General features: G+C 37.8%; 1 protein-coding gene across 1 annotated transcript in view; it reads left to right on the top strand.

Moving 5' to 3' along the window:
- Positions 1–26,172, top strand: part of LOC149820310 (diacylglycerol O-acyltransferase 1-like) — a 118,149-nt gene that overhangs the window by 61,369 nt on the left and 30,608 nt on the right. Inside the window, exons 8-11 of the mRNA XM_089983096.1 lie at positions 21,324–21,425; positions 21,539–21,675; positions 24,416–24,497; positions 24,619–24,639. Coding sequence (XP_089839222.1) covers positions 21,324–21,425; positions 21,539–21,675; positions 24,416–24,497; positions 24,619–24,639 — 342 coding nt within the window. The remainder of the gene's footprint in view (positions 1–21,323; positions 21,426–21,538; positions 21,676–24,415; positions 24,498–24,618; positions 24,640–26,172) is intronic.

Genomic DNA, 26,172 nt, shown 5'->3' on the forward strand with positions numbered 1-26,172 from the left:
TCTTATAAATAATAAGTCCAGTCATATTTGACTATTCCAGCGTGAAACACATGCATATACCTCTTAAGTAATTTAGTTAGATATTCATGATACATATGTGTGATATATTTACTCAGACAATTATAATGCAATTATTTGCAATGAAACTATGTAGGCATGACTTATTATTCACCTAATAAGTCAAAACTAGTAATTTATAGGCGTGATGTGTCATTCACCTATACGCTAACATAAACGTCACAATCATAACCTCATATCAAGATCTAAAATCAATAAGGACCTGATTCTCACATCTGAGTTCAATATACAATTATGCTACAACAAAAAAGTCAAATTTATAGATTCATAACTGGCTATCTAAATCAACTCAGAAGATCATCACAATTCATCATAACATTTCATTTAATCAAAGAAATATTCACAAGATCCACGTCGGATCGTCTGGTCTGGGAAATGTACAACCTCACAAGGAGTTACCGCCCTAGATAGATGGTATGCCTGGTCTTGAACAATGCACTTCCTCACAGGAATATACCATATTCGCGGGCTACCCGCTCGTGGACAATACATTTCCTCACAGAGACTTACCGCTCTAGCCGGATTACCTGATCTGGCCATGCACACCCTCACAGAGAATCCTTTGGGAACAATTTTTCAACAGGTACCATATTCAGTGAAAACTATTGTGATACATGCATCAATACAATGAACTACTCTCAGGGTCGATAGCCACCAACACTGGCGCAAACATGCATACAATTAGTATGCATCACATCATACATCACTTCATATGGCACTTAAATCATAAAATTACACATTTAACCAATAAGATTCTATAAACCATAGTTCACTATTGAATTCATATCGCGTGGTATTTAAATCAATCATACAGAAGCATATTATCCTACGCATCATATCATCGCCATAAAAAACATTACATTTCGTAAATTGAACCTCGAATCTTGCTTAAACAAAACATGAGTTATATGCATGCATACATGAACATGCATATTTCATAATACGAAGCAACTAAACCTCAACATACGTAACTCCTACGTAGTTCGAGTTATGCACACAGGATTCAAGTCATATATGCATTGTTTCACCACATGAATCAATATGCAAAGCAAGAATTTCATGCATAATGCGTCTCACACATAGTATATATATAAATATATTAATAGCATTCACACAAATCATGGTTCGTTCATGAGAGCACGGGACGTATCAGTCCATAAATAACGGTATTTGCATAATCCTATCATGAACATTATTCTATTGCTCATGCTTTCGTGCGTTATTACACAATTATTATTTTATACTAGCATTCAATATGTATCAAAGATGAAATGCAAAGGGTTTTAGTCAAAGATGAGGAGATTAAGGAGAGATGGAAAGATTATTTTGATAAGCTATTTAATGATAGTCATGCTCAAGATCTTGGAGACTTCTTCATTCCTTTTCATGAGATAAATCGTGACTTCATGCGCAAGATTCAAAAGAAAGAAATTGCAGAGGCTTTGAAGAAAATGAAATCAAGAAGGGCAGTTGGCCCAGATGGTATACCTATCGAGACTTGGAAATGCTTGGGAGAGAAAGGTTTAGAATGGTTGACAAATCTTTTTAACTTGATTTGGCGAACAAATAAGATGCCTAATGAGTGGAGGAAGAGTACTTTGGTGCCTTTATATAAGAATAAGGGTGATATACAAGATTGCACAAACTATCATGGTATAAAACTCATGAGTCATACTATGAAACTTTGGGAGAGGGTGATTGAGTCTAGGTTGAGGAAGGTTGTCATGATATCGGAGAATCAATTTGGTTTTATGCCTGGAAGGAAGATCAACTATGAAAGCTATACATCTTCTTAGACAACTTATTGAAAGATATAGAGAGAGGAACAAAGATTTGCATATGGTTTTTATTGATTTAGAGAAGGCATACGATAGAGTACCTAGGGACGTTATCTGGTGGACAATGATGAAGAAAGGTGTTTCTCTCAAGTACATTAGTATAATTAAAGATATGTATGAAGGAGAAGTAACCAATGTCCGCACTTGTGGAGGGGTGACAACCAATTTTCCGATAACGGTTGGGTTACATCAAGGATCTGCTTTAAGCCCTTTCCTATTTGCGATAGTGATGGATGAGCTTACGAGATCAATTCAAGAAAATGTACCGTGGTGTATGTTGTTTGCTGATGATATTGTTTTGATTGATGAGTCTAGAGCTGGGGTTAATGCTAAGTTAGAATTATGGAGACAGACATTGGAAGTTAGAGGTTTTAAGTTGAGTAAGAGTAAGACTGAATATATGGAATGTCGGTTTAGTAAGCAACGAAGTAGTGATGGGAGTGTAGTGAAACTTGGTGAGCAAGAAATACCGGTGAATGATTATTTTAAATATTTGGGATCCAACATTCAAATGTATGGAGAAATTGATGGAGATGTAAATCATATGATAAAGTTTGGGTGGATGAAATGGAAAAGTGCAATTGGAGTGCTGTGCGATCGTAGAATGCCATTGCGGTTGAAGGGAAAGTTTTATAGGACGACTATTAGACCCGCTTTACTATATGGTACGGAATGTTGGGCTGCCAAGAGACATCATATTCAAAAAATGAGTGTAGCTGAGATGCGGATGCTTAGATGGATGTGTGGAAATACAATAAAAGATAAGATTCGGAACGAGGAGATACGTAAGAAGGTAGGTGTTGCACCCATTGAAAATAAGATGCGAGAGAATCGTTTACGATGGTTTGGACATATTCGGCGAAAGCCTAATGATGCTCCAGTTAGAAGGTTGGAGAAATGGGAAAATATATTAGTTAAAAGAGGTCGGGGTAGGCCTAGGAAGACTTGGATGGAGATGATAGGAAATGATATGTGTAAAACCCACGTCAAAAAAAAAAAAAAATTATATATATATATATATATCGGACCCGAGCCGGGTCGGGTCGGGACCCGAGCCGGGTCGGGTCGGGACCCGACCCGGGCCCGTTAACGGTAGGGTTTTAAAACCCGACACTGAGGGAGGAGTTGTTTAAAAACAAACCCTCCCCGGTGCGCCGCAACCCCTCACCCGCGCCGCTCCACTCCTCGGCAGGATAAGGAAACCCCTTGAGGGTTTCCCTGATTTTCGAGCCTCCCTGAGCTCTTTAAGAGCATCGCAGAAGGGGAGGATGGGCGCACCCTCCCTTCTCTCTTCCTCCCCTCCCTCTCGACCCTCTTTGTGCCCTGCGCATGGCAACACCATTGACGACCAGAGCCGACGCCTCCCCTCTGATCCGATCGCCACCGCCGTTGCGACCATCGCCGACGACCTCGAAAGGTATGCCTTTTTCCCCTTCTCCTCCCCCTCTTCTAATCCCTCTCCTTCTCTGTCCATCGGAGGACCAACAGGCGGCCTACGAGCCCCTGTCGCCTCCCTCTCTCTCTTGAGGTTGCCGGAGGGCCAACAGGGAGCCAGTGGCCCCTGCGGCACTCCCCTCCCCCTTGCTGTGAGCAGCGACCTCCGGCTACCCCGCTAGCGGCCGCCACTTGCCCCTCCTCTCTCTGGGATCTATCCGGCGACAGTGTCGCCGATCCCCTTGCACCCTCACTTCGACTTGTTTGGTAGGCAGGGGCTTCGACCCCTGCCGTCTATCGCTCCCGTCAGGCAGGGGCCAAGGCCTCTGCCGTGTGCTTACTTCGATAGGCAGGGGCCTCGGTCCCTGCCATTTGGGGTTTTTTCATGCATGGGCCTCGACCCATGCCGCGCGACCTATTCCGGCAGGCAGGGGCCTCGACCCCTGCCATGCACCCCCCTTTCTGGCAGTGGGCTTTGCCCCTGCCACTCGCTCTTTGGCAGATCGGCAGGGGCTGAGTCCCTGCCGACTGAGTCCTTTCGAGGGGTAGACATGGGTTGAGCCCCTACTGCCTCCTATGATTTTTAGCTTTTGGCAGGAGCTAAGCTCTTCTTGCAGGTGGCAGCAGCCTAGCCTTTGCCCCTGTCCGCAATGTCAGAAGATGGGCGGAGGGTCGGGCCCCTACCGCCTTCTGTCACCGCCAGGTGCCCTAGCTGACCGACATCCCTTGTTTAATATCGGGTTGGATCAGGATCACAACGGAGTCCACCAAGCCCCTTTTTTTTTCTTATTCGAGTTGCTATTTATTTGTTCTTCACAGATTTGTACGACGGAGCACGCTCGCATCCTGCGGTCCGAGACGTACGTTACTACGTACAACAACGCGTGCAATCCTGAAACCCTCAAGGTAGGGGAAAGTTGCGCAAAAGGGCAGTATATGAACTGAATTAAGTTGAAATAATTAAAACAGTCATGCTAGATATGCCTAGTCATACTTTATTTCCTTCCTGTACTTATCTGCCTTGCGTATTTACTTGCTTGCACGCTTATTGGTTGAGATATGGATTCGTACTGTGTTCCTTATTTGCACATTTACTTGCTTGCTTAGATATGTGACTGATGTATGGTTTCGTACCTCATGCCTTATTTGCATAATTACTTGCTTGTTTAGATATTCAATCGATGTACAAATTTGTACCTCGTGCGTTTTGCTTATACGTCTTTCGCTCAATGTGCGATTTTGCATGTCGAGTATTGCTTAGTACGTTGCTATCACGCTATAATGTTCTCATGCTCGCAGATATGATATACAAGTCGATGCAGCCCTCTATATATCATGTTCTTGCTAATTTTTGAAGGATGCGAGTTGCGCTTGTGTACAACAGTTCCTCTTTAAATGATTCCTTATGCGAATCCAATTTTCAAATGCACTGTTTTGCAAGAGCGAAAATTGGAAGTCTTGCAGGTTGCGAAAGTGCAACTAAGTTTTTCAAGACGATACTTTCGAATAAAATGTTTTGCAACTATAATTTGATATTTTAATATGATTCAGAAACTCTGAAAAGGGTCACAACTTATCAAGGGTGCAACCTTGCATAGCAAGCTCGAAGGTTTTGGGAGTTTCAATATATATCAAGCAAGTCTCTCAAGTTGCCATGTCTTTGGAGAACGGAAGCTAGACCCGCAACGATCTCCTGCATGCAATGTATATCGTCACTTCAAAAGAGTGATTCGAGGCAAATCTCGTATCGTACAACATGCCATTGTGTTAAAATAAATTAAAAGACTTGATCTTATGAAACCGAGTAATTATTGTATCACTTCTCTTATAAAGGATAAATGTTGGGGTTTCTTTTGAGAAACCGTTTCCCCCTTTTATCGTAGTTGTACCTTTTAATAGGTATGGTCGTACCTTTGGACGGGTACATCACGTTGGTGTTACGATGATCGGTTGAGAGGTATATGGTAACCTCGAAACGTGTTTTGGCACCTTATTGCAATCATGTAATGTTGATGATCGCCTAACAGGCAAGAGGCTCGTGAGGGTCTAAAGGACCGGAGCATGACAAATATGAAATTGAATGATTATACTGTGTACTTTTACAAAGCAGATGTGTTGGGGATTTCATATGAGAAATCCATTCCCCTCTCATCGTGATTGTACTTTTGAACATGTACGTTGTGTATTACGATGAGTAGGATGAGGGGTCCATGTTTACCTCGAACGTTCAATGGCGCGTATAACACACAAAATGGTGATGGTTTCGCCTTCACAGGCAAGATGCTCGAGTGAGTCGAAAGACTAGAGCATGTAGAACGGGGCGGCGGTTAAGAAACCCCCGTCGTGCTCGTTCGACATGGTTCGTCAAGAGAGAGGACGGATGGTACAAAACTCCGATGGACGGGTCCTTTAATGACAGTTACGGGCAAAAGACTCGGATTCCCCAGTCATCGGAGTTAGGGGAAATGGGCTACAAATGGTAGCTTACAGTTGGATGCATTCACAGACCACCTATGCCTTTGGGGATTTACTCTCTTGGTCACTGGCCATCCCCTTAGGAGCGGATTCAGTCAGCCATCCGGGTTATCTAAAATACATAGCATAATAAACCCCTGGACTGGTCTCGACTGTTTCTATGTTTCGTGCCTTGCGCGTACCCGCCTGGCCAGCTAATATCGAAACATAAGATAAACTATTCATATTATTGAAATATGCACGTTGGTTGTAGCGTTACACTAGTTCCTTGTTTGTAATAACTGGCTGCTCGTGCTAGTTAAATGCTTATGATAATAGCATTATGCTAGTTGCAATATGACACTTGTGACATGCTTTACTACTTGGTCAAACTATCCTGGTTTGTCAATGTGATTGCTTACAACTCGAAATCTACGAACTGGTTGAAATCTTAAGATTAATGCGGCTGCTTACAACTCGAAATCTACGAACTGGTTGAAATCTTAAGATTAATGCGGCTGCTTACAACTCGTAACCTACGAACTGTTTATAACTAAGACTAATGGAGTTGCCTGTCTTATTAGTTGCTTACAACTTCTGGTTAGTATAACTATTGTTGCATGATTGCTTACCGAGTGTAACTTATAGACTATTTGTCGTGCTATTTCTTGCACCTTATGAGTGAGGTAGTTACTTGCCGTAAAATTTTGTAAACCTTTATTTGTTTGCATATTCAAATATTCATGTTAGAAATGCTTACTCATTTGCATAGTCTATTGCACATGCCGAATATAACTCATAATTTGTTTTAATTGCTTATTTCAGTTTTATATTGACTCTCTTGTGCACCTACCAGTTTTTCGTGAAACTGCCCCATTTTATGGGCAGGTGATGTATAGGTGATACAGTCTGCGATGGCACGATGGCGTGATGAGATCAAGATAGAGCTCTTTCCCTGACGTTTCGCTCCTGAGGACATGTTGGTAAATTTGGTAATGAAGCGTATTTCAAAAAATTCTCTTTTAATTAAACCTTGAGTTACTAAAACTGTTTTAGTAAAACTTCTTTTTGGTTTCAACAAATGAGTTGTAAAATCCCATGAACAAATTCTCAATTATTGAAACTGCATTTCGAAACTATTTGATTTTAACAGTTGTGCGGAATTCGACAAAGAAAAGTTTACGCTGAAATGCGCTCAAGGTCCATTGACTTGTGGTTTTAAAAATATCATTTTCCGCTGAAGTATTATTTAAACTCTGATTATTGTATGATTTCAAAGCTTTTTAAACTATCCAAAAAAGTTACAAGTCCTGGATTTTTGGGGCGTTACAATATGAATGCTTTGAACCTCACCGAGGACATGGCATTGGATAGAAATGATTGGAGGAAAAGGATTCATGTGGAAGACCCAAAATGAATTTCTTTTTTGGTTCATATCGCTGACCCCAATTGTTTTGGGATGAAGGCGTAGTTGTTGTTGTTGTATTCAATATGGTCATGTCAAACACATCAATTTATGCAGCATTCATTTACACAAATGCATGCTCAAACATGTACTTGCAACAAATATACTCTATATTCCACTATCTAAAATCACGACGGGCATGATCTCCGAGCTACAACAAGAAAATCACTTCTATTCTCATACATTTAAATCATGCTTAGCATGATCTCCGAACTACAATCACAACAATCCTACATATCCACAATTAAGTGGTGTGTGTGAGCAGTAAAGTGTTGCATACAATAAAAATAAATTTATTGGGTGATGCATTTACACCATGTACTTACCACGGGCATTTACCTGATTTACATTTCGCATTGCATTACATTCAATGCACATTGACTTATAGTTATTTTGGTACTTAATGTATCACATTTTTAGTATATCCTGCACTCAGTTAAACATATAGGCAACCATAGCACCCCTAGATATCCATAACTACGGCAGTGTGTGCACATAACTTGTATTTGCAATTCAATGAAGTATTTAGCACAACAACATCATGCTTACGCGATCAGTGCCTAAACATGCTCTCTATAAATTCAGTTAAGGAAACTTACTTTAATAATGTAAAGAACAACAAATCGAAACCCAAAAGACTGAGGGGTTTCGAAATCTGCAAAGAACGCTCAAGCAACAATGCACTGAACACTTGGTGCATGGTCGAAAATGCCAAAAGCTCTAAAAATTTGAAATCCTCAAAAATCCAGAAAGATAGGGTGAACCACTAATAAATATTAACTGTTGAGTAGAAAATGCTGCATACACCAAACATCTTCATCTCACCAAATTTGGTTACTATAAAACATATATTAAATATTTTAAATAGTACTTTTGATTAAAATGATCAAAATACTCCTTGGTTAAAATTTAAGATTTTTAACTTGCTAAATTCATCTAGTAAATTCCAAAATTCAATGATATCACACCAATATTTTACAAAACTCTTAAAAACATGGTTTTGATCAGATGTAATATAATTGATTGTTAAATATCTGAAATAATTTTTAAAATACGAATTTTACCCTTGTTAGCCAGAAATGAATAATTGAGCATTTAAACACCAATAAATGAGATTTAAACGAAACACATTTCTAACTCGAAGATAAAGATGAATTATTTATTTATTAATAATATCCAAAATTTACAGGTTTTACAGAAAACCTTACTTAAAATATTAATTTTATTAAATTCTCATAAATACACAAAGTATTTTCACATTCAAGGCCATGTAATGAAGTGAGAGATTCACATTTGAGGCCACTAGAGGCACAAACACAAGCTTGTGAGGCAAGAGAACACAAACCACTAAGGGCAAGAAAGCACCAACCACTAAGGGTAAGAGAGCAAACTTAAAAAATATTATTTTATTAAGCTCACAATAATGCAGAAAGAATGCATAAGAAAAGACATTATAATATCCAAAGAACACATGCATCACAATATAATCCTATAGATCTAATGCATGTTAAGATACAAGCAAAAGTGCTTAATACTCAATACAAGAGCATGTATTACAAATCTAACCAAGGTAAGAATATGAACATGTCATGTATGAAGAAAGCATATCAAAATCTTATAAAGTGCTCGCGCATGAAAATATCCTCATGCATATGCAAAATTCTCATAACATTATACATTATCAAATACGTCTATTAAAGACTTCACACACAAAAGATAATTTAAGAGTATGCAATATGCATCCATACAAATTCCACAAGATTCTAAGTCATGCTTACAAAGATTAGCCTCAACGAAGGATCATAACCCTTAAAACAAAAAAACATGATTATGAAGTCATACACAAAGAAGGCATGCTTTGGCACTTATAACTAGAAGGTACTCAAACAAAACATCTAAGTGCCATAAAAACAATAAGAAAACACATGCCCAAGAATGCTAGATCACACACATACACATTAAATAGAGTTAAAAAAAACTAAGATTAAAACTAGATCTTATAGAAGCAGACACATGTATACATATCATTTCACAAAATCATATAAATATTATAAACCTTATAAAAATATTTAATAAAATTTTAAATTAGCACAAATATGAATGCAATTAAATCCAACAATACTTAAATAAATTTGAAAAAATTTAAAGGTTTTAAAAACAACCTCACATACCAAAGAGAATTCAAAAAGCTTAATCATTTGCTAATTAACAAAGCATAAACAAGAAAATTTCAACAAAAGAGCTTTAAAAAATTTCATAGATAAGAAAAATGAGTGCTTTCTCATACATAACAATGAGATAGACAATTCAAGCAAAACTAACCATATATATAAAGATTTAAGATACATACCAGATTAAGATTTTTCTTGAATCCAAGTCATACATCGATCACAATTCCTTCTCGAAGCACAAACTCAAACCAAAGAATCCCAAGACCCAAACAGACAAAATACTAAGAACATTTTCTTGGCTTTGATACCATGCCATGAAATTGCATGGAACCCGAGGCACAAGAAACACTGAAAATGACAACATGAATGAAGTCCAAATGCATTATTAAAATGCATTTGACTAGATTCAATAAACCATGCATAGTCACGAAGAAAAGTAAGATGTAAAAAATTAAATATTTTATTAATGAAAAATGTACAAATAATATACAAGAACAACTTACTACAACACTCATGCACACACACACACACACACACACACACACACACACACACACACACACACTACATACATACATCCTCTCTCATCTTTTACTTACATATACACACATATACAAGCGGGAGGGGGACTAGCCTAACAGCTAGTTGGAGGGAGGTCCAACAACTAGTTGGACCTTGGACCTCCTCCAAGGACCTCCTCCAACTAGCAGTTAGGAACAATCCTAATGGCTAGTTTCGGTCATCCTAGTTTGACCTAAAACAAAAAAAAATAATAGAAACAAAAAACAAAAATACAAAAATCAATCATCTAAATAATGACTGAAAAATACATACAACAAATGAGAAATACCTATTTTACCCCTATCAAGTTTATTACACTAAGGACAAAAACCTATAGGTATACCAAAACCATGGTTTCCAGTCGAGGAAGCGGGAAGCGAGGCACTTTCAAAAATTTAGGAAGCGGGAAGCGTGTGACTACTTAGAAGCGAATCACAAATTGTCTCGAAAGCGACCTAGAAAGCGAACCGGAAGCGACCTAGGAAGTGAGGGGGAAGCGAAAAAAGAAGAAAAAATAAATAAATAATAAAAAATAAAATGGAAAAAAGAGGGAAGCGAGAGGAAAGTGTGCTTCCCATAAAAGGGAAACACGCTTCCCATTTATGGGAAGCGCTTCCCAAAAAAAGGGGATGCTTCCCCATGCGTTTCGAAAGCGCGACGTTTCACGCTTCTGAAATGCATATCGGGGAAGCGCGCTTCCCCTACTGTAGGGGCGCTTCCGGTAACTCTGACCAAAACTATACCTTAAGTACAAAAGAAAGAATACAAAAGAATATAAATACAAAAAGAAATTCCAAAAAGTATATATACGTAGGTATATACAACAAATACAATATGATATTATATATATACTATGTCACACTGACTCTTCTAACAAGGCATCGCATCCGCACCTAGGCGGGTGCGACACTTGGACACAACTTCCTTTGTGTTAGGTGAAGTCAACCATACTGAGGTCCATTTCTATCCAAAAGTAGATTCAGTTAACCCTAATCAAGTCCATTTTTATCTATATTATGTATATAAATACATAAATGCACACACATACACGTAGTGTTAACTTAAAACTGTTTAAAATTATATATATATACCCTCCCCGCACCCCCGCACCAAGTTTTTTAAAGTGTCGCACCCGCACCCGCAACTATATATATATATATATCCTCCCCGCACCCCCGCACCAAGTTTTTTTTAAAGTGCCGCACCTGCACCCGCACCTATGTGACAGTGTAACAACCCCAATCCATACCCTTTAAAAATGCGATTTTTTTTTTTTTTTCAATACGGAAAACTTTTCAGAGATCCGGGGTCCTCACAGTTCCAATTTTCATTTGATAGCCCAACCACCACAAACGAAGTTGCAATCATCATACATAACAACCAACTAAAACTCTTTTATTAATGAACCAATAAGAGTCTCATACACAACTCAAAAGTGAAGTAACAACTGCAGAAATTTAAAAGAACTAAAAGAAGCAAAAATAGAGTCACTATGTCCCCTGCTGAAACTGACAAACTCAAGTATGACTCTCATCCATCCCCAGTAGTCAGTCCAGCCTCACTGTTCACCATGTCCTGTGAAAAACCAACAAAGTAGGGTGTCAGAACCGAAATTCTAAGCACAGCTAATTCTAAAGAAACCAGGTGAGACAAAGAACATGGATAAGATTTCATGCAATGATTTGAGTGAGTACAGATATAAAATTTGCAGCATTCAAATATCCATACCTACCAACAATTACATATGCTCACCAGTCAAGAACAGTAAAACAGTACCATATGTCAAGAACTAAATAACCAAACCTTGCAGCATGATTTCAAGAAGTAAATCATATGCTACCACCAAATAATGTCATGATATAAAGAATGATTCAAACTTGCATAATCTAATGCATAACAGGAAAATGCATGATTATGTGCAATGCATGATTTCTTCTGTTATCTTTCATTTAAGTTTCATCTTTCCATATGCATGCTCTATTAAATGCACGCAGCTTTAAGTTCCTCTTTTTAATTTTCGTTGCCCGCGGATACACCAAACGGGTACAATCCCCGAGGTCAGATAGGTTCCTAGGGTAGCTTAACACAATTTGTATTTTATTACTGGGTTTCAACTTAGCCCTCGACCGAATCACCTTCGGAACATTAGACCTCCACATCTAATATCGGGGACACAAGGGACACCCCACGCCCACATGTGTCACTTCCTTGGTACCATAACAACAGTTGTGTCAAACACACCACTCTCGGGTAAATTGGCGGACTCTCCCTAAAACCGTGGTCAGGAGAAATAACCTCAATATTGGGTTCAGGGGACAAATTTTCAGCACACGGAGTTTTTGTATCCTCACTGTCTCCTCAAGACCGGATATCTAAGATTCTCATACTCCAGATGAGATATCCCAGAATGTATATTACACTGTTCTTATTCATTATATTTTTATTAAAGTTAATTTCTTTAAGTTTGCAACACCATATGCAAAAGTAAAGTAAAAACCCGCATCCTCCCTTGCGGGGACCCATTCGGGACTCCAGCCCGTATAAACCACTAGAACAGTGTAGTAATGTGTCAAACCATCTTATGTGGTTCAAGTGATGCAATTAAAAACATACGAGAAAGAAAACCAAACCCACGGCTCTCCAGGCCGGTGATGGTCCATTTAGGTCATCGAGACATCACATCACAAAACAAAAGCAGTGTTTTATTTATAACACTAAGCCAAAGTGCCAAAAGCAGGTGCACTTATGAAATCATAAACCCAAATATATGCATGTCATTACTCATTCTTATGCATTTTCACTATGTTGTGTTACCTACATCCCAAACGGTATTAACCGATCCATGGTTTCTTTAAGTGTGTGAGTGTATATGTACCATTTCACATATAATTCAAGCGTACATGTTCAAAAGAAAAACCTGTAACCGAGTCATGCTCACATGCATGATTGTACAACTGATATCATGTAATGCAAAAATAACATTTACCAATTATCGGGCAGAAATGTAAGATTTGACATATGCTAGGGGAGTTGGTCGGACTTACAAATCCCGAACTCCCATCCTTCTAGCTAAACAAAAGATATAGTAAATTCAGTCCAGCCGACTGCATATCAACCAATCATACTGAAATGCCATAGATTTTCAGGAGAGAAAAATACAGTTTGTATAATGCCAGTAATACTCTTGATGCCACCGCATATTGAACAACATATTAAAAAGTATATAACCCCATCAGCTATTCACATGATAACCAAATGAATATACCTTAGTCAAATCATGCATCTAACATTAAATACGAGAGTTTTCACCAGAATTATATAGAATACAACGAAATATCCATTTAAAACGTGGTTCAACAGACACAGATGTTGATTTCAGATGAGCAGGTCCACAACTAGGTATGATAGGTAGAACATTCCGGTTTAATTTCATTGTTTAACTATATTATGTATTGTACTTGTTATTTATTCCTACATTCTGAAATTCAATTAACAAAAGGAAAAATCTTGATTTTCCGAACATCAGTCAATGCAAAGCATGTCAGATCATAACATAGCTACTTAAATTTCACACTGAGAGACATATTCGCAAGGAAAGGGACAGATTCAGTCCTTTATCATATCAAACGTAAAGAGACAGTATGCAATAAATAGATAAGTAAATAAACAGTGACTGATTTCACTAGAACTACAAATTCGACCCAATTGAGATACCCCCTTCATATATATATATATATATATATATATATATATATAGGTTCCTAACATGAACAAAACCCTTCCGTTAGTGAAAAAATCCGAAATCCACCATTTCCTCTCTTTTTTTTTTAACATCCTATTAACTTAAACAGGTTGTTCAACCTGGCAGGTGTTAAGTCAAACGAAAAACCCCCTGTCAGGAAGCTGAAACCAGGAGGAAATCCCCTTTTCAGTAAAGAAAATCTAAAACCTAAAAAGCCTCTACATCCCCTTACCTATTAACCTGAAACCGAAATCCCTCAAATTGAAGATTTAGGGTTCTTAGCATGAATCCAATAGGTACCATGGGGTTTCTCGTTTCCTAACTAAGAAACCCCCAAATCTGGGGTATCCCTATAAGGAACTCACGATCTCCATGATTGGGCCATCCACTACCTCAGTCGACCCCCACAATGGGCCCGATTTTGGGGATTTTTTTTCGTGTTAGGGTTAGACCCAAAGTTTTCCCCAAATCAAAAGTTACTACCACCTAAAACCCCCTTTTTGTCCCTTGAAAATCAGGAATACACCCATCGACAGGGTTCTGTTGATGCTCACCTCAAACCCCACACACAAGATCGAACCCATGTTCGATCTCTCACCCCTAATCCAAGAAGAGTCGTACCTATTTTCGTTGGTTTTCCGGCGATCGATGGCTACCATGGCGGAAGTATCGAGCTGGCTGGAGTCGCCCTTCCCTGCTGCCGTGACAGGGAGTGTGGCTGCTGTTTGCCGCGGCCCTCGGTGGTTGTTGGTGGCCAAAGCTCGCCGGCGACAAGACCCTCCTTCCGGCGTGCGCACACTGACAGGGAGAGAGAGAGAGAGAGAGACCGAGTGAAGAGGGCAAGAACCCCCTCTCCACTCCCCCTTTATCGGCCCCAAGCCCCCCTTTCTTGCCGAGGGGCGCGGGGTCGGTTACGCTCTGCGTAACCCCTCCCTCGCCCCCCTTCTGTTTTCGGCTCCAGAAATATCGGGCAACCCTTATCGGGTTTCCCCTTTCTTTTTAAAGGGTTGCTACAGGGCGCGGCTCGGGTCCGTACCCGAGACCCATAACCCGGCCCCAACCGATATGGATCCACAAGTTGGGTCCAAATGGATCCAACTGTGGATCCTCAGATTAATAAAAATAAATAAATTTTATAATTAAAATTTTATCTATTTATTATTATTAATGTTATTAAATCATGTTTGATATTATGTATTCCTAATTACCCCTTTATGGGTCCTAGATCCGAAATGTGGATCTAGGCCCAATTTGCATATTTTAAAATATTTTGTAACAAAAATTTTCGGGTTTTACACATAGTGTTAAATTATATATATATATACAGTTTTTTCCTTTTTTGATTCTCAAAATACCCGATAGGGGTATTTTGGTAAATCCCCATGTAACCCCTTTTTCCTTTTTCTATTTTTCTTTTCTTCCTTTTTTCTTTTTTCCTTTTCTTTTTTTCTTTTTTATTTTCACCTTTTTGTAAACCACAAGGGCCCCACACATGTAGTCGTTGGGGCCCCAACGGTCATATTTATGACCGTTGGGGCTCCCAACGACTACATGGGAGCCCCTTGTGGTCCCTTCTTCATTGCTCCCTCCTGTATAAATAGAGGAGGTTTTCCTCTTGTATTGCAAGGGTTGTTCACCCTCTTTTTTCCTTCTTCAATAATATCCAACTTATGACTTTTGGTCATTTTTCCCTTTTGTGGGTTTTTTGTATACACTTTTATTGTTTGTGTTCTTGGCTCTTGGAATCACTTTTAAAGAGTGATTTGCTTTACTGGTGCTTCTGCTGCTCCCCCTTTTCATTACATGGTATCAAAGCCAGGTTGGTAATCCGGCTTCTACCTTTTTTGTGCCTTGGGATGCGTGCCTCTCAAGCTTTTAAAGAAGGAAAGAAGATCTTTCGGCTCCTATGGAACATGATTCTAAAGTTGAGCTTTCTTTCAAGCTCAATGGATCCAATTATCTTATGTGGGCCTCCGCTATGGAAAATCATCTAAGAGGTAAGAAACTTTGGGGTTTTGTTATGGGAACTACTCCCGAACCCTCTCTTGTTCTCACTAAAATTGAAAATGATGTTGAAAAAGCTTTAGATGGCGATGAACGCATCAAAGCTATAAATGATCATCAATCCAAAATTGAGGATTGGGAAAGTAATCATGCCAAAATTTTGGCATGGTTTATGAACAATGTGGACCTCAAAAATTGTGCAAATATTGCAAAATTTAGAAGAGCCAATGAGGCATGGTTCTTCCTTAAGGGTATGTATACCCAAAAGGATCTTGCTAGACAATTTTTTTGTCAAGAGAAAATTCGTTCCACTAAACAAGCGGATATGAGTGTCCGTGAATACTTTAGCTCTTTAACCCCTCTTTGGGATGAGCTTGTTCTTCTTGAGCCTAAGTGGGTGGCTCCGGAAGATATTGAGTTAAGAAGAGAACAAATTGAAAATGAGCACTTTTTCCAATTTCTTCATGGTCTACGACCGGAATATGAACAAGTTAGGGCATCTCTTCTCAATAGAAGTAAAGCCTTACCCATTGAAGACGCCCTTGCCGAAGTATGCCAAGAAGAAACTCGACTTGGCCTAAGTATCAAGAGTGATGAAGTTTTGGCCGTTTCTAGGCCCGGATGAAATGTAAAAGCATATAGACCTTCCCACTTTAACAAAAATAATGAATATAGAAAGGGAGTGATTTGCCACTATTGCAATGAACCGGGTCACATTAAACCGGTTTGCCCAAAGCTTAAAGGAAAAGTGGCTACGGTTGGAGAAAATTTTCCAAAGAAGGAAGAAGAAAGTGTCAAAGAGGGAGATATCAAAGAAACTCTTAATCATATCTCCAAAGTTCTCCAACATCTTCTCAAGATTTCTTCATCTTCAACATCCGGAGCCGCCATCGCCAACTCTTCATCACCTCCAGGTACGTGGATATTAGACTCTGGTGCTTCTTTTCACATGACATCTCATAAAAACTCGCTTTCTAATGTTTTTTCCGAACCCATATCTTCTATGTTTCAACGGCCGATGGGACATCTTTAAAAATTGAAAGTATTGGAACACTTGATTTTAAAACTTCTCAAACCTTCTTTGTTCCTAAAGTAAGAGTCGTTCCAAAAATTAATCTAAATTTTTTTTCCGTTTCCCAATCACCAATCATGGATGCCAAGTCTCTTTCTCACCTAAAGATTGCACCGTGCAGGATCTCCAGTCAGGGAAGCTGATTGGGCAAGGCCATAGAAGGGGTGATCTCTATTTTATGGATTTTTTTACTCTTCCACCTAAGTCATCTTGCAATCTTGTAAAGGACAAAAGTATTGGAATTTGGCATGAGAGACTTGGTCATCCAAACTTTGTAAAAATATCTCTTTTTCCTTTTTTGAACAATACTTGTAAAGACAATCACATGACTTGTAAAGATTGCATTTTTGGGAAATCTAAAGCTACTCCATTTCCTCAAAGAAATTATTTCACCACTCGGCCTTTTGAACTTGTTCATTCCGATGTATGGGGACCTTCCCCTATTTTGTCCAAAAGAGGATTTTCGTACTATGTGGTCTTTATTGATGACTTCACTCGATTTACATGGATTGACTTCTTAAGTCGCAAATCCGAAGTTTTCTCCTTCTTTAAAGAATTTCATGCGATGGTTAAAAATCAATTTTTGGGAAATCCATTAATTCTTAGGTCCGACTCGGGAGGTGAATACATGTCCAATGAATTTTAAAACTATTTAAAAGAAAACGGAATTTGTCACCAACGTTCTTGTCCAAACATTCCGCAACAAAATGGTCTTGCGGAAAGAAAGCATAGACACATAATAGAAACCACAAGAACCTTATTAATCTCAAAAAATATTCCAAAATCTTTTTGGGCCGAAGCGGTTCTAACCTCAACGTATCTTATCAATAGAACTCCTTCATCTTCTTTAAAAAATCTTTCTTCATTTGAGAAACTTTACAATATGTCTCCCGATTATAAAAGACTAAGAATTTTCGGATGTAAATGCTTTGTTTTAACTCACAAAAATGATAAACTTTCTTCTAGAGCTATTGAATGCATTTTCTTAGGATATGGCGAAAAACAAAAAGGTTATCGATGCTTTGACATATCAAATAATAAACTATATATCTCAAAAGATGTTATATTCTTAAAAGAAGAAAATGGTTTTTCGCATAAACCAAATGAAGATATTGATTATTCCTTTTTATTTGACTTATTGCCTCAAGAAAAGGTCATTGATGATAATGTTGAATATAGTGAATCGCTCATAGACGATTTTTTTGAACCTCCAAATGATGACCAAAATTTACAAGAAAATGTACAAAGGCAAATACAAGTCTACTCTAGAAGAAATGAAAGTAATCCTCCTTGTGCTCTTGAAAAATTCTCTCAAAATGAGTTAACTGAAGAAACCTCTCAAAGAAGATCAAATCGTATTTCAAAATACCAAATAGATTTGTATCTTATGATTCTTTTTCTCCAAATTTTTGGGCATGTTTGCTTGTTCTTCACTCAATTCATGAACCAACTCATTATAATGATGCTAGACAATATGCCCATTGGAATGAAGCAATGGAACTGGAACTTAATGCACTTAAGAGAGCTCAAACCTGGGAAATTGTTGATCCACCCAATGGCAAGAAACTCATTGGATGCCGATGGGTTTTTAAAGTTAAAACTAAGTGCGATGGATCTTTAGAAAGATATAAGGCCAGGTTAGTGGTTAAGGGATATGCCAAAGAGTATGGGATAGATTATGATGAAACCTTTGCCCCTGTTGCTCGAATGACTAGTGTTCGAGCTCTTATTGCAATAGCCTCTGCTAAAAAATGGCCAATTTTTCAACTAGATGTCAAAAATGCTTTTTTAAATGGAAATTTAAATGAAGAAGTTTACATGGAACCACCTCCGGGTATGAATTTAAATGGTAAAATTTTGAAATTAAAAAAGGCCTTATATGGACTTAAGCAAGCTCATAAAGCTTGGTATGATAAGTTTAGTAATGTATTAATCAATTTAGGATTTGCTTCTTGCTATACTGACACTGCTCTTTTTGTTAAGAAAACAGGTAATTTCATTGTTATTCTTCTGTTATATGTTGATGATATGATCATCACTGGGGATGAAAAAAAGGGGGTAAATGATGTGAAGTCTATGTTAAAAGAAACTTTTGATATGTCTGACCTTGGATTCTTGAGATATTTTTTAGGAATTGAAGTGGCTTACTCCCCGCGAGGATACATTTTATCTCAGATGAAATTGGCAGCAGACATTTGTACCAAATCTGGAATATCTGATGAAAATAAAGTTGAGACTCCCGAAGTTATCAATGCAAAATTGAGACTTGTGGATGGTGTTCTTCTTGAGGATCCAACTCCCTATCGTCAATTAATTGGATCTCTCACCTACTTATCCATCACCCGTCCAGACATAGCTCATGCGGTTCATGCTGCAAGCCAGTTTCAGCATGCACCTACTACAGTTCATATGGCGGCTGTGATGAGAATTGTGCGATACATCAAAAATACCATCTCCAAGGGACTCTTCTTATCCTCTTCCTCATCTCTTGAATTAACTGTTTTTACTGATGCTGACTTGGGAGGAAATCCCAATGATCGTATCTCAACTACTGGTCTTTGCATTTTTTTAGGTGAATCTCTCATCTCGTGGAGATGCAAGAAGCAGCAAAAGGTCTCACTATTATCCACTGAAGCTGAATATCGGGCTATGGCAATGACAACAATGGAAATCGTGTGGCTCAGAGGGTTCCTTGGTGACATGAGTGTCCTCATTTCCACACCCACCAGGCTCTGTTGTGATAACAAAAGTGCGATCTACATTGCAAGCAACCATACGTCTCACGAACGGACCAAGCATATCGAGATGGATTGCCACTACGTTCGAGATGAATACCTCAGAGGAACTATCACATTACCATACGTCACTTCAGAATATCAATTGGCTGACTTCTTCACCAAAGCGCTCCCAACTCCACGATTTATGTTTCTTGGCAAACTTTCGGTCTTCTCCCCGTAAAGTTTGAGGGGGCGTGTTAAATTATGTATATATAAATATATATATATACATATACTTATATACATACGTATATATATAAGTATATATATACATATATGTATATATATACAGTTTTTTCTTTTTTTGATTCTCAAAATACCCGATAGGGGTATTTTGGTAAATCCCCATGTAACCCCTTTTTCCTTTTTCTATTTTTCTTTTCTTCCTTTTTTTTTCCTTTTCATTTTTTCTTTTTTATTTTCACCTTTTTGTAAGACCACAAGGGCCCCACACATGTAGTCGTTGGGGCTCCCAACGACTACATGGGAGCCCCTTGTGGTCCCTTCTTCATTGCTCCCTCCTCTATAAATAGAGGAGGTTTTCCTCTTGTATTGCAAGGGTTGTTCACCCTCTTTTTTCCTTCTTCAATAGTATCCAACTTATGACTTTTGGTCATTTTTCCCTTTTGTGGTTTTTTTGTATACACTTTTAGTGTTTGTGTTCTTGGCTCTTGGAATCACTTTTAAAGAGTGATTTGCTTTATTGGTGATTCCGCCGCTCCCCCTTTTCATTACACATAGTATATATATTAACACTGTTATCCTTCGTTTTAGAGGGAGTTGGAGCCATGGGGCCATGACTTGATTCGCGTGTCCCTGGATCCAGGGCATTCAAATGAACCTTTAATTTTTCCCTTGCTAATGGTGGTCCATGAATCACGTTCCAAGACATCTGTCATCTGGATAGATGTTGTGAAGATAGGAGTTAGTTTCCTTTGTTTCTAATTTTTTTATTGTTTCAGACCTAGGGAAGGATTTCCTTAGGTTAGAATAGTGTCACCACTGACCTTCTCTTCCTCTCTTATACTGTTCACTTGTTTTTGTTATTTGTGTTTGTGAAATATTTTATGTTTTTCATGATATTTTAATTGTTTCATGATTATTTATGTCACAGTGACACACCCAAATGGGCCCGTGTCATGAATGAAACACGTGGACACGAAGTCCAACACATTTTGGAGCATGGTACACACTCATGACATGGTCCAAAATGTGTCCGACACGGTCAAGACTGTTTGTCCGTGTCTGAGGTTTATTTTGTCCAAAATGTTTCTTATAAAAAGCCATTTTTTGAGGGGTTTAGAGAGAGAGAGAGAGAGAGAGAGAGAGAGAGCTATTCTCACCTCAGATTTACAAGAATGCCCTTGTAATTGGGTAATATAAATTTTTTCTATTAAATGTATTATATTAATAGAAAAATGTTTCCATTAATCCTTAATACAAAACACATTTTTTTTTAGATTTCAGATGAACAGTACAAAATATTTTTATAAAAAGATTATATATATATATATATATATATATATATATATATATATATATGTGTGTGTGTGTGTGTGTGTGTGGCCGTGTTATACTTCTCAAGATTTTGTCAAACCCATGTCATGTTTATGAGTCACATACGTGTATGTACTCGTGTCTTTGTGACATAGATCATTATTGTCTTATTTGTTCCAGATGAGTTTATATTTTATATACTCATTCACAAGGGATGCTTGCTTGTGTAGCTTAGCTATCCTCGAACTGCATTGATTCGGAAGGGATGGGTAATTCGTCAACTTATTAAATTGGTTATTTTCACTGGTGTAATGGGCTTTATCATAGAACAGGTATGCTGGTGCAGTTACTACTTTTTTCTTCTCAGTTTATTTCTTCCATTATTAGTAACCAATTTCACAAAACTATTTCTCTATAAATTAGTTTTGGTGGTCCAATTTTGCAGTACATCAATCCCATTATTAAGAATTCTCAGCATCCTTTGAAAGGAAATTTTTTGAATGCGCTAGAGAGGGTCTTGAAGCTGTCTGTGCCAACTTTATATGTTTGGCTGTGCATGTTTTATTGCTTTTTCCACCTATGGTATGTCCAATCCTTCTCTGAGTAGTTATTTCCCTTGAGATGACCATAGTTCAAACTTGCATTTGGTTGTAATACCTGGATTGGAAAGTCTAGTAATCGTCTGATTAAATCATGTGGGTGGATATCTATTAAAACACTGCCAACAAACTCTGGGTTGGTAGATTTTTTTTTTTATAGTGCAAGATTAACAAGATTAACATGTGGGTGGTAAATGATGAATGCTTTGCAATGTCTGAGGGATTTTGTTAGTCCTCAATCTGTTTCGCTGAGGCCTTGCTATATATTAGAATATTTGGCATTCATCATTTACCTATGTTTTTTATTCATCTTTATGAGCTACCTGGAGAATTAGGCCCAATGGCATTGAATTCTCAAGAAGTGAAGGGCCTGTGTGTTGCTTTTGTGTTTGTTGGTTAATCATGAATTATTGTGCAATTGCTGGGTTGCAGTTACTGTGGTGGAACACTAAGAATCCAGTAAGGCTTTTTAGAAAACCTCTTTATTGGATCAGGTTCTTGGATCAATTACCTAATTTCCCTTGTGTATCAAGGCATTTTTTAGTTAAAGTGATTCTACACCAATGTACCGAGGCCTTTAGGCACTTGGCAATCATTAACCTCTTGGACTTGTAGGGATTCACATTTTGAGTGATTTACCTTTGAGAATCTGCAAGAAAACTTGAAAGAGGAAGAATTAAAGAGAAGAAGCTATTTTTTTTAAGAAAAATATATATTATTAAATCAGCAGTAATCAAAGTACAGAAATTGGACTGATGAGGTATCATCCCCTTCAATTCGAAATACAGAAAGGATAAACAAAAAAACAGAAAATCAGAAAAACAAAAACATCACAGAATGTATAGATCATAACCTAGGGAGTCCATTAGAACCGATCCAATTAAAGTCCTGATTCGGCCATTTCCTGTGAACCCTATACAATAGCTCCCACTTCAACTGAGTCAGAAGACAATCAGGACTTCTTTTCAAACCCCTGAAAATATGCTGATTGCATTCAGGCCAGATTAATTTCCATGCCGTTAACACCCAGGCATGCCATAATAACTTCCATTTTGATTCTTTATAGTTGAGATGACTAGCAATCAATACCTGTCTAGGAAATTCTACCGCATCCAAGTTCATGTTCAGATCACCCCAAGCATGCTGCATCATAAATCTGACATAAGAGCAGTCCCAGAATAAATTCTTAATCGATTCCTCATCGCAACAGCATAAGGAACATCGACTAGCCAAGAGAAATCCTAGTGGTTGTAGCTTGGTTTTCATTTTCAGCTTTCCTTGTACAATTAGCCAGCCCAACAACGAACCATGCATAGGTAACCCAGCCCCCCAAAGTGCGTTTTTCAGCAACCACCTTGCTGAAGGGATACACAACGCCATGTAGAGTGAAGCTGCCAAATACTGACCATTGGAAGACAACATCCAAACAATGTCATCCACTTTTTGTGTCAAGGAAATAGAGTTAAATCTGCCATGAGGGATGACCATTGCGTAAATACTACATTGGACGCGTTTCTTCTCAAAACAATGTCCCATTCTCTCGAAGTAGTTATCCAAACGTCATGAGCCCTACAAAATTTCCTTTGAGCAACATGATATAATTCGGGAAACTCCTCCCGAAGAGATCGTTCACCCTGCCACTTGTCCTGCCAGAAGCAAGTATGCTTACCATCACCGACACATACCCTTAGGAATTGGCAAAACTCACTCACCACCACAGTCCACCCCTTCCAAATACCCGACCCCCAATTCCATTTGTGATTCGCCGTCCAGTTCCAAGGCCAATCCGATAATAGGTATTAGGTGTAACTGTTTAAGAAAAGTGTATTAGGTCAATATAGGCTAATTCATTCTTGTGCTATATTAATTACCTTAGAAACTAGGGTAATAATTTGTCGACAAATGCCCTTGTAAAAGTATGAAAAGATGGAAAAACCTGCACATTGGTAAAAAGTCAAAAATGCCTCTGCACAATTTACATTCGACATTTATGTTCCTCAATGCACTCTCTCTATATATACACTCTCTCTCTCTATATATATATATATATATATATATATATATATATATATATGTATATGTATATAAATATGTATATATATGTATATATATATACACTGATAACATGAGGAAGGTGAGGACCTGAATGAAACACCCCGCCATTCTAGTTGAAAGAGAAGTTGGAAAAAGGTTGTCTTGCCTTTTGCTCTACACATATAGAAAATACTATCAGCTGAATGCCCTTCTGTAGATATTCCTGCGTATTAATTTTGAAGAAAGAAGCAACCAATGCAAAAACTTTAGCCTTACGTGAAGGGCCAAAGCTCCATATTGTACCTCTAGGGAAGAGTTCCATTATAGGCAGAAGGAATGCATGATAAATGGAAGAACAGTGAAATCTCTTATCTTTGTGTCTCCATGTATGAAAGATGTAATAGTTTGTGAAATTGTGTGGAGCTATGGTTTGTTTCACATAATGAATAATTTCTGTCCATTTTCATGTATTCTCTCTTTCTGTTCTGTTTTCTAAAGACATTGCTATCCAGCAGCATGGGTTAACAGAATTCTGATCCATCAGTGTCATTGATACTTAGTGTGCCATTTATGGGATTATCCAAGCAAACTATGTGATTTTATGTTATTAAAATTCCTTTTCACACACTAATATTTTATTAGTTTACATGTGGATATAGTTAACATTCTTTAGAACTACCATTGTGAAGGTTAAATATACTTGCGGAGCTTCTGCGTTTTGGTGATCGTGAGTTCTACAAAGATTGGTGGAATGCAAAAACTGTTGAAGAGGTAGTGCTTGTGTTATTTGTTTATGAACTACTGATGTCCATCCATTTGCTTTGCAATAATTGAAGTCGAATTTTTTCTTACAAAATTTTCTTTTGTGTTTCTTTGATGATGCTGTGGTCAGTATTGGAGAATGTGGAATATGGTACGGCTCCTCCATTGTTCAATATCAAGCTCGCAAGTGATATATATTGACAATTCTCTAACACTTTCCTTTCTGCCATATTTGTTGTAAATTTATATCTTAAATTCCTTTAGCTGATACAATGTGGATTTAGACACATCTGATGATTCTTGAAGTTGCCATGCATTCCTTTTTTGCTCCTTTTTTCTTCTAATTTTTCTAGTAAAATTTTGCTATTATTTTTTAAAAATCTATATGGTTCTCTTTGTTTAAGGTTACCTAGCCATAGTTAACATGGAGGAATGTGTAAGGAACAACAGCAAGTATTGTCTATTAGCTTTACTACTGATAGATGCCATGCATTCAAAGTCCAATTTGAGCATATAATCAAAGGATTTGGATTATAAAAGAATGAGCCAGTTGTGAAAGTTCTAACTTAATCAGTTGGGGATTGTATGTATCATAACTGGATGTGTCTTGCCTTTATTTATGACATTTAGAACCAAAGTAGGAAGCTTAACTCATTCGTATATGTGCTTTGAGAATTTGTATTTAAATTTCTTTAAGTTGTAAAAATTCTACTATAGGTTATGCAACTAACGGAACACATGGCTAAAGTCCTCCACTATTATAAAATTGATACAAGATGTAGACTTTGTACTTAATTCCTTCTATTAGCTGAAAACCTTGGAGAATCTAATAAATAACAAAGTAGAAAAGCTATGGCTGGTGAATAAGGTGAACCACTTGAGTGTGGCTCTTTACTGGCTTGCTTAAATTCTCTAAATCCACAGAAATAAGAGGGTTGTGTTAATAAGACTCTTTTGGGGTATATCACTATATGGTACAAGAAGTTGGTAAATTAAGCAGTCAAATGTATCTCTCCCATTAAACGGAATTAGTATTAACTGCAACTGAAACTTAAACACATGAAAAGTGGAACACATGTTCTTAAACTGTAAAATTTTGAAAAGAAATATCTGAATTTTAAAAGGATTGTCCAATAAGTAGATTAGGCACTGTGATATTTCAAGCAAATTCTCCTTCACTAAAAAAAAATCCAGCAAATCAATGCTTTGTGTGAAAGGTAGTTCTTCATAGTCAAATTAAGTCAAAATATGTAGAGTCGTCAGACTACAAGAATAAAACAAAGAAACAAAAAATTGCTTAGTTTTTATCTTCCATGCATCTTCACTGCTATCTTCTGACTGAATTGTCACTCTCTTCATTGCTTCATTTGATGATATGTTTCCCAGGATAACCAAAGTTGGGGAATATGCGCACCCCCCTCCCTTCTCCCCTGCCCTCTTTTCCTTCAATTAAAATGTTCTTCAGAGTTGCGTAGGAATTTTCCTTTGTTCCTTTCTGTCAGCTTGTATATATTCCTGTGTGTATGCTATATACTGTATTTATCATCATCAATTAGAATATAAGGCTTTCTCATGATCCTTCTCCGATTGAGTTCCTTGGGTTCACATTTGCGCTATTTCATGTTCATTTCTTATTCAACTGCAGTACTTGGTTCAGTATTTGGTCTTTTAAAAGGTCTTGAGA

Source organism: Nuphar pumila, chromosome 12, assembly GCF_984573655.1.
Source record: "Nuphar pumila chromosome 12, dmNupPumi1.hap1.1, whole genome shotgun sequence".
Taxonomy (NCBI): Eukaryota; Viridiplantae; Streptophyta; class Magnoliopsida; order Nymphaeales; family Nymphaeaceae; genus Nuphar; species Nuphar pumila.